This window comes from Cricetulus griseus (assembly GCF_003668045.3).
Source record: "Cricetulus griseus strain 17A/GY chromosome 1 unlocalized genomic scaffold, alternate assembly CriGri-PICRH-1.0 chr1_0, whole genome shotgun sequence".
NCBI lineage: Eukaryota > Metazoa > Chordata > Mammalia > Rodentia > Cricetidae > Cricetulus > Cricetulus griseus.
Window position 1 is genome coordinate 85,608,569 of NW_023276806.1, and position 10,583 is coordinate 85,619,151.

A 10,583-nucleotide genomic window follows, 5' to 3' on the forward strand; every position below is an offset into this window, starting at 1 on the left:
TTTCAGTAATACTCTAATTTTATTTAAGGTCTTTCATTAAACAACAAAATAGTCCATAGTTTAAATATAATATACATATAATTATCTTTGCACATACATAGAAGCTTCTGAATGTGAAACAGCAAGGGCTCCTAAAACTTGATTCAGCCATCTGAATTCACTCCACTGGAATCCATCATCTCTAAATCTTGTAGTCAAACAGTCACTATGTTCAAAGTGAGGAGAGTCAGTTCTTGGCTTTTCCTTTTTTTACAGGAAGTTGACCTGTAGCTTCCAAATACTTATTAATGAGCTCTTCTTGTGTGGATGGTGAACAGGGCTGGTATCTGCAGTACTCCATTGTGTACTCTCCTTTCCCCTAGGAGAGAGAGAGAGATTTGTTTGCTTACAATTCTCAAGTATGCAGAGTCTAGATTTCACAAACGTGGTTGCTTTGCAGGTGCTCTCCTGAAGAGTCCTGAAGTGAGATTTCCCTCTACTTTAATGTTGCTTACCTCTGTGCAAGACCTCAGTTCAGTGGAATAGCCAAACATATTATTTAGAGGGACCTGAAAACATAAGAAATATTTTAGCACCACTTGTTGAAAAACATTTGAGGAAAATATAGGGATGCATTAGTCAATTTAGTACCTTACAATTAGTTTTCTACTGACAACTTTAGGTTTAAAAGAATCAAAAGGCAGAGTCGCTCTGTCGTATCCCAGACAGGAAACCCTATTTTAAAGTTATTTGACAGGCACAGTTAGAACAAATCTTTGATTTCACAATGTATCCCACCGATGCCTTCCTCTGCAGAGGCAGATTGGCATGTGAGCTCCCACTGAGCTGCACCAAGCCCTCCTTTGGGTACTGACATGATACACTGACAGCAAGATCCTTCTGGAGTGATCTACAATGTAACTGATAATCTCTGCACCCTGAGATTGAAGTTAAGACAGGGTACCGATCAGGGAAGTAAATACTAGTCTTATAACCCAATAAAGCAGCTACACAAATAAGGTTAACAGGAAAAAACAAACAAAAAAACTATACATCAAAGAAAAAACAAATTCACCAAAAATGCATAGCCAAGATATAAAGAATCCTATTTTCCACTTTTGCACTAAAGAGTTGCTCTCACAGAAAATTATACAAATTGCCACAAAATAGAAGCTGCAAACTCAAAGCAACGCTTCATTTTGCTCTACAATTTCCCAAACCAAAGCCAACTGGTTTCTTTCTGTGACTAACAAAAGCAAGACAAATGTGTAAACCCAAAGGGATTATCTCATGAGGCTGAGGCATCAGGATTGCTGTGAGTTCCAGGCTAGCCTGAGCTAGTGTGAGAATGTATCTCAAAAAATGAAACAAAGAAACCCAGTAGACAATCAATGACCATACTTACCTCTGCATACAGTGTGAAATAGTCCTCGATTCCATCTTGCCCTGTGATTACTCCATGGCGCCGGTTAATTCCTGCTATTACTGTTCCCTGAAATTCATTTGGAGCTACAACTTCCACAGACATAATAGGCTCAATAATACATAATGTGGCATTTGCCAAGGCTAGGTTTAAAAATAAAAAACAACAACAAAAAGAAAAATATATTAGTCATTAAACTGGAACTCTCTCCAGGTCTCCATGAGACAGGTGGCACCTTCCCAAAGGTACACAAGCAGCATGCTTCCAATTTCCCCCAGACTCACTGGTTTTTGGTTTTTGTTTGCTTGTTTTTGATATAGTAATGGTAATAGTTATCTTTGTGGAAATTCCAAGAGATAATGTTTCATTCTGGAGTTATTATTTTGGTTAGCATACTTTACAAAAAAATCCTTAAATCTCATTAAACTGCAGAGCACAGAAAACATGAAGCATCAAGCGCACCCTGCACTGTGCAAACTTATCCAGCTGTGCTACTTGACTCTCTGCCATCTTCACATACAGACAAGCTCTGAAGCGAACCCAACAGAAACCTACTCTTTCTTACTGGTCCTTGGCACATATGCATGCATGCATGCATGCATTGTATATTGTATATTACAATCACTTATCACAGGGCAGGAGAGGGTGTTTGAAGAATCCAGTCAAATGTCTATACTTAATTTAGTAGCTTGCTGGAGCACACTGTTTAGCCTCAGACCAGCTGCACTATCCTCAAAAAGGCTTTTAAGCAAAACACAAAAAAGACAGTAAAAAGCTATTTTTTTTGTAAACCACCATAGTTTTTCCAGAGGCACCTATCTGTTTGTAAGGAATTAATTAGCAACCTCTCTTGTATATTTATATAAGTCCTTCTAAAGACACTAGTCTTAAGCGCAGTAACTGTTAGAGTGTTAATACACTCCTCAGTACCAGTAGGGGGTTGGTACCAGGACCTCAACTAGGTACCAAACTCAAGATGCTCAAGTTTCTATGCCATGTATATAATGTCTTAGAATTTGCATATAGCACTCTTAAAATTACCTATAGATCCCAATACCCAATTCACTATAAGGCTATGTAATAGTTTCTGTTAATAACACTGGTGATTCCCTATTTCAATCCACTAATGAAAACTCTAGCATCAGCTTAAGTGGCCGAATGAAGGATAGTCTAGGTTTAACTTTAAGCTCCTCCAAACTAATATGTGAGCCTGGGTTATGAAACCAATTGCTCCGAACCTCAGCACTCTCAGTTCTAAAGTCACTGTGAAGATAAGCACTCTCATGTACTCAACAGCATACCCAAGGAATCAATAAATGTTACGAGCAACAACCAAGGCAAACATGCTGGGAAATAAGTGGCATGGCACAATGCTAAGTCAAAGGCAATATAACAGGAAGAATTATATTCAGTATGCCTAACTGTACACACACACACACTTGTGTGCACAAACATATATATTAGGTACATTTTTAAGTATTATTCCAAGTAATGCTCCTAGGCAGCCTGGGAAAGTTTAAGTGATGGGCCTACCTCTACACAGTTAAGGAGGAGAGAAAGGAAGACTTCAACTCAGAGCCTGTCACAGACTGGCAAGAGATCCCGAAGAACACCCCGCCAGGTTTAATGAGCTAACGACAATTCTGGCTATGTTTAGAATGGCTGGAAGGCCAGTGTTTGGGAGAATAACTAAAAACTAGTTATGGAGGTTACAGCAACACTCACATCCATAGAGCCAAAGCAGGCCAAGCACATTTGGTTTCATATTCCAGTTTTAAGTTACATCACTGATCGCTGAGGCAAGTTCAAAATTTTGTTTACACTGGTATACATGAAAATCTAAACTGTCCTCTAATCTTGATACTATATCATGTATTTTACTATATTGCATGATAGACACACTAGCCTAAGCATAGGCTACTCTAATACTGATCTCATTTAGCAAGCATCAGTCTTACTCTAATGCCCTCAAATGGCAATCAGTGACATATGTGCATCAATTCTTTTACTGTTTGGTGAGAACTTCCTGTCCTTGGTTTTATTTAATTAAATTAAGTAATTAATTTTGTTTGTTTAGATTTCTCTGGGTAGCCCTGGCTGTCCTGACTTGCTTTATAGATCAGTCTGGCCTTGAACTCATATATCCACCTGCTGGGGTTAAATGCATCAAATTTTACCATTTAAAAACTTACTTTTTTTTTAAGGACTTTAAAAAAATCAATCATGTTTTTTATTCCAAATTTAATGCCTTTTCTTCTTAAAACGGCATTCTATTTTGGCAATTATTTGCATTTATTTATGGAAAACAATGTAGCTTCATATATTTTTTTGTCTTTAATCATAAAGAAAAGAGAATCACATGGAAAAACCCCAAATCAATTGTTTTTCATGCCAGCACCATGCTTGTCCACACGACTTGGTTAAGAACATACAAACACACACACACACACAAAAAAAAAAACAAAACAAAAAAAACAAAAAAACAAAAACAAAAAAAACTTCCCGTTTTAATTATAATCCAGAAGTTTTCCTCCATACATTCACTGGGTGATTATTCGTTTCATTCACTTTTTCATTGGTATATATGTAAATTATATGCATCTATACTTACTTATATTTAAATATAGGAAGAGTTAAAAAGGCTGAAGCTATATGTTAATTAATGTGCAAATAATTTATCTTCGCTTTACCTAACCTCTATTTCCATGAAAGTTACAAACTTCTACTCAAGAACCAGCATAAAACAATTGGTGCTTTTTATCCAATTGTATTTCTAAGAAGTATTAAAGTGACTTAGCACTTAAGATGTATTAAAGGAGTGGACATTTCAAGGTCAGAAGGTGGGCTGCCTAATCTGAGCTCCACCAATAACATCCACATCATTTCCTTTCTTCAGACTGAGCAAATTCCTGTATCACAGACTGCACAGCCTGTTCAATACACAGCTGAAGTGGATGATCACTCTTCCTTTCTACAGCTGAAAACTAGACGATAATTACTAATTTTAAATAAAATAAAAAATTAGCAACTTAGTCTAGAAAACAGCAGCCCTCCAAGACACTGCCTAACATTAATCACAGATGCAAAAAACTGAGACCAAAAGGAATTCAGAAAGCTCAAAATGCATATAGAATCAACAGAATTCTGACTTATGGAATGCTTAGGAAATAATAATTAAGAAATATTAATTCTCTAATATTTCTAAACTGTCTGTTTAGCTCTTTGATTGAAATACCTTTGAAATGTTTTATGAATCATAATTTCATTATGTAAGGGCACTTATGTATATTACTAAGAAATTGACAAATACCAGATATGGATGAGGAGGCAAAGAAAATGAATTTTCTGGCTTCAGGATAACTATGAAATTCTTTGCTGGATAATTCTGATGTAAAATAGCTTTGTTGTCATTTGTTTCCTACTGCCCTGAATTAAAAGCAAAGAATCTGGGGGTTGGAGAGATGGCTCAGTGGTTAAGAGCACTGGCTGCTCTTCCAGAGGCTCTGAGTTTAATTCCCAGCAACCCCACAGTGGCTCACAACCACCTACTATGAAAGTAGAGCACTCACCTGCATTTAAAAAAAATAAGAAAGAATCACATATGCCTGTCTGCAACTGTTCACAGTTATAGTTCACAGTTTTAGTAAAGGTATTATCTCATGTAAGGTTGACAATTTTAACAGTTTAGTGGGAAGACTGTATTATGCATAAAGTTTACTGAATTCTTTCAAACACTTTTCCATTCTCATAATAATGCCTATCTGCTTAAAATGTGATATATGAAAAAATTACTTACAAATTTATGAACTCCTTGACACTTAAAATAAATGAGTAAAAATAACATGACTAGTTAATTTGTCTTTAAAATACTTTAAAAAAGAGTTCTGAACATTTGTCTTCTCTATTAAAACCAGAACTTCAGAAAACTTAGAACAGGGTTAGGCTTTGATTTTTGCAATAAAGAATACAATTGTCCCCTATCACTTCAATCTGTATCCGTCCCTTACCTCCCATATTCCAAATTCTGGATGAAAGAGAATACAAACAGTGCTGCTTCTCACTATGACGGTCTCCCAGGGAAGACCAATACAGAGGGCACTGTGACACAGCATACCTTGTTTAAGAGCACCTTCTCCAGCTCGGATGAAAGAGATTTCATTAGAATCAACCATGTGATGTGCACCATCTTGCAGAACAAACCGTAGCCCAGAAAGCTTGTGACCGGAAAGAGGGCCCTTTTCGCAGGCATCCAAAAACCCCTAACAACGAATGAATATAATTGCAATGAGATTTCACTTGCAGAGCATTGCCCAAAATTCTAAAACACGCTATTGATCAGAAATGTAGTGTTCTTAAGAAATAAGCTGTCTTTCAGCTCTCAAAATTTTTCTAAGTTGAGCATTTAGATGAACAATCCCGTGGAAAAGGACAGTACATGAAGGTGTGAGATGGCTGGAAAATGAGGCTAAGGGCATCACCACTGCCCCACAACCTCAATTTCAGGAATGACTTAATACTCACTCCCTTACAGAAACACAGTGAGGGAAGGGAGGAAAGGCAAACTAAGGTCACCAACTCAACCAATATATACGTGTAGGCAGTAGCTGTGGCTTGAGCCCTATTACAGATCCATTACTACTTTGCTGTACTGGTATATCATAACAAAAATCACTGTGTAAAGTTGCATGATATTGCTGAGAACTAGTACTGAAGGAAATTTCATTTTTCCAAATGCAACTCTCTTTTTAAAACTCAGCTTTATTAAGGTATAATTTACATACAACAAATTGTATGTTTAAAGAACAGTTGACAAGTTTGCAACTCCTTTTCAGTCACTTAAATACTTCTAGAACTCCTCTAATTCAGTCACATAGCTACACACACAACAGATTATATTTCTGACATTTCAAAACTGTAAACTATGTATGCTGAAAAATATGTAAAGTCTTCTTCTCTTCTGTGAATTTGAGACACCTGGTATTTAGAAGTGTGTGAATGGCAAAGGATTATCTTAAAGTAAGAGTGAAATACATTACCAACAACAAAAAAATGTGATTACCACTGAAACCAAAATTATAACCTGCTGTCCACAAACTAAACAATTGTCTAGAGTACAGAGTAAGTAACTGGGAAAGCAAAGCAAGTATTGACACTTTGTCACTGTGCACAGCTCTTTGCCATCTCACACACAGAACCCCCTCAACAGTTTTGAAGGGGACAGGCAAGTAGTTTACTCCCAATTTAACTAGTTCTGCCTGGATGAAGTGGCACACACCTTTAAGCAAAGTGCTCAGGAAGCAGAGGCAAGTAGAACTCTTCGAATTCCAAGCCATTCTGGGCTACATATAGAATACAAACAAACAAAACAAAGTAGTTCTTCGTTTACCAAGAGCACATTCACCAGCAGCAAAAATATGGTAGAGAAGTACCCAGGTGCCAAGAGTCTTAACAAACAAGCATTCCTACATCACACACACAAAACTCTCATAATCCCCTAAAATTACTACCATAAACTTTGATGAATGATTATAATCAATGCAATAGCATCAATTCACAAAGACCAATTATACATACTATGAACAGAGCAACTTGTCACCATTGTCACAGCATGTGTTTACAGCCCCTCAACTGGACTGGAGGTTCGAATATGGAAAGTGTGACAGTCCACAAAAAAGGATGTTTAACTAAAAGCAACCTCAATAGACACAAACATGACAGAACAGAACACTATGATTTAATAGCATATAACCTCCTTTCAAATAGAGACAAATGCTACAGAGCTTTGTTAAACATTACCTTTTCAACTGCAGGCACAAACTGCTTTGGAACATTGGCCCCAAATGTTTCATCAGAAAACTCCAATTTAGTGTAGTCCTCCGGGGCGAGGGGCTCCAGCACACCTATTACTTTTCCAAACTGGCCAGCACCACCTGACTGCTTTTTATGTGTAAAATCAAACCTGCAAATGATTTAGGAAGAGAAAACGAACAGAGCATAAGTAATTAGGAAAATGAAATAAACGCCCACTAATTTACACAAAATCCACAGCTCATATATATGTTTATACACACACACACACACACAAACTTTTCCTTTGACGATGACAGTCATACTATGGAATTTATTATAGAAGTTATTTAGAAGAAATTCTTTTCTGTTCTTACTCAGGGTGAACGAGGGGCCATATCACCTAAGCAATCAAGTTTTTTCATTCTTCTAATAGGATCGATCTGAGGCTTCTAAAAACCTCCATTCCAAAGAGCTCATCCAATTCTGGAACACTGCCCTTCCATGTCACACAATGTAGTAAACAAGGATGGTTACTTAAAATAAGAACTCTGATGGCTATAGCTATTTAGGCAGTTTCTATTTGATTTTACTATTTAGCATTATGGACATTGATGACTTAAAGGAAGCATCAGATATAATAATTAAGACCTGAAAATGATTAATGACAAAATACTACGACAAGCATTAAAAAAAAGGCTTTCAAAAGGAAATGAACACAAGTTAGTGTGTAAGTCAAACACTAATATCAAACATGAAGACACAAGCATACAGGCAGGGCTATTTCATAGGAAAAACATTTGATGTGTATATACTGTTTGCCAGCCGCTTCTTCCTTTAGCTGCTCCTTCCTTCAACCTGAAACCTGAGGACAATCACTTTCCAAAGTATTTACGACATCTGCAGGTGAGTCTATAGATATTAGTGGGTAAGTCTGTAAGTGGCTGAGAAGAAGTAAATGTAAATAATGACAGGAAATGCACGCCTGGAAGGGCAGACTTCCTAAAGAGCCTAAGTGGGAGTGTACGACTAACTGCCTTCTAATAACCTTCCAGTGGCCAAGAGCTTCAGGATGGGCTGGGAAACCCCAGAGAGTGAACACTTAATTTCCCAGGGAGGGAAAAACATCTATAAGAAGCAAGGGAAGGGAAGCAGAGGGTGAAACAAGGGCAAAGTCACCACAAAAGCACAGTTGGAGGGGTTTCCAGGTGCAAAAACCAAGGTCCTGTCAGATACTCAACATTCTGAAGATGGGGCATTTTGTTTTCAGTCTAACAATATCTCTCTAAAATAGCAGAGGCTGAAGAGATGGCTCAGCAGGGAAGTGAGCTTGTTGTCAAGTCTGATGACCTGAGTTCAACCACTGGGACCACATGGTGGAAGCAGAGAACCTCATCCCACAAGTTGCCCTCTGACCTCCACACCACATACTCCTGCACCCATACAAAACAAAATAAAGTATGTGAACTTTTAATGAAAAATAGTCTGTATCTGTACAATACAGTTTAACTATATAGATTAGCTAATCACAGTTATTTAAACAAACTGGAAAATTCAACCACTTAAGTTGTGCACAAGCACGAGTTAATCCAGCACCACTGAATTCTTCAGGCACCAATGTTTTAAGAATCAGCTCACATCCAAGTAATTCCACACAGTTTTAGGGACAATGCCATTTACAAATGAGAGGAGGTCAAGTGACAGAACATGTAAGTGCCAGGTTTATGTTAAACACTTTGCATGAACTAAACTCAGAAAGCATCACTGTTTCCAGTCATCACTTCATAGGTGCAAGACCTGAGGATCAGAGAAGCAAAGTAACTAGACAAATGTCACTGCTACCTAACACCATAACCAGGATTTGCATCAAAAGCAACACCCTTAACCAAACATTTTCCTAGAATGCTAGTAAGAAAATGTAAACCAACTGGACCCAACTGATATGTTCACCGTAGCACCTGCAGGGTCACCAGTGGGCACTGCATGAAAACAGAATTTTACAATATTTGATAAAGAGGACGCTGGTTGGCTGCCATGCCAAAGGCCAAAGAACCTCTAGCCCAGAGTCACACTGCTGGCAACCAGTGAGAGGCAGCTTTGTCAAAACACCATGTCATATTAAATGTAATGCTAATGAGAACCCTGCTGGGTTTCTTGCTTATCTCTAATTCATAGACTCATTTTTACCTACTTTATTTTTCATTTTTTGAGACAGGGTCTCAATATGTTGCCTTGGGTAGTCTGGAACTCTCAAGAGATTGCCTGTCTCTACCTTTCAAGTACTGGGATTAAAAGCATGAGCCACTATGTCTGGCCATTTTGACTTTATAATCATACTCAAGTTACAAGCCACAGTATTTTTTTTTATCTTGTTCAATGTTCATATTGTAATATAAAATCAATAGTGTAAATTACCTGATCCTGGAGACTCATAATAACTGTTGTTTTCTTGAAGACAATCTATACATTATTCAAATCTGAGTATAACAGACTGAATATTTACCATTGATGAAATTACAGTAGGTAACTAAGACTTAAAGACTCAAGTGGGGCTGAAGAGATGGGTCAGCGATTGAGAGCTCTGGCTGCTCTTGCAGAGGACCTGGGTTTGGTTCTCAGCAACAACATGGTGGTTCACAACCATCCCTAACTCCAGTTCCAGGGGATTTGACATCTTTTTCTGACCTCCTTGGATACCAGGCATACACCTGGTACACATACATAACTTGCAGGCAAATATTCTAAAAACATTAAAAAAAAAGCACAAATATAGGAATGATATTCTTGCAATTCAGCTAATTTCACATCTAAACCAAAGTAAATTTCCCCCTTAAATTAATAATTATAATTTTAAGAGATCCTAAGTTGGTATAAATATTGTAAGTACCTTTATAACATAATGTATGCTAGCTATTAGATGCAGAACTTGATACCCAAAATGCTGACTTGGGAAGCCCACACTGTAGCCCTAACTGTTGAGACTAGAAGTCTGCAGTTGTTGCAGGACATACATCTAGTAGCTTATGATACCACATGCTCTGCAGAGTGCCTTCTGACCCAAGACACAGCCACTCCTTCCTGGACACTATCCATGGAGCTCACACACACACACACACACACACACACACACACACACACACACACACCCCTTAGGGAAAATATAATCTTGTTAACCCCTAGTTACTTTGTATTGGCTAAAGTAATGGGAAAGGGTGGGAAATGCTATATTGCATATTATTTCTTAAGAACCCACTTAGTCCAAAGGAAGTCCTCATTTATAGGAAAATTTCAGTAGCACATACAACACAGTCCCCTTCTTTTTAGAGCGTCACTACAACATACGTAGTAGTCTACGCAAAAAGCCTTCAGTAATCTACCCTTTAAAAGAGAGATG

The 10,583-nt window shown here is 37.6% G+C and overlaps 1 protein-coding gene across 1 annotated transcript in view; it reads right to left on the minus strand.

The window, feature by feature from the left end:
• Positions 1-10,583, minus strand: part of Gfm1 (G elongation factor mitochondrial 1) — a 43,767-nt gene continuing 33,184 nt past the window's right edge. The window contains exons 14-18 of the mRNA XM_027391756.2: positions 7,199-7,361; positions 5,517-5,661; positions 1,385-1,545; positions 495-548; positions 1-358 (exon numbers count right to left, since the gene is read on the minus strand). Coding sequence (XP_027247557.1) covers positions 227-358; positions 495-548; positions 1,385-1,545; positions 5,517-5,661; positions 7,199-7,361 — 655 coding nt within the window. The 3' untranslated portion in view covers positions 1-226. The remainder of the gene's footprint in view (positions 359-494; positions 549-1,384; positions 1,546-5,516; positions 5,662-7,198; positions 7,362-10,583) is intronic.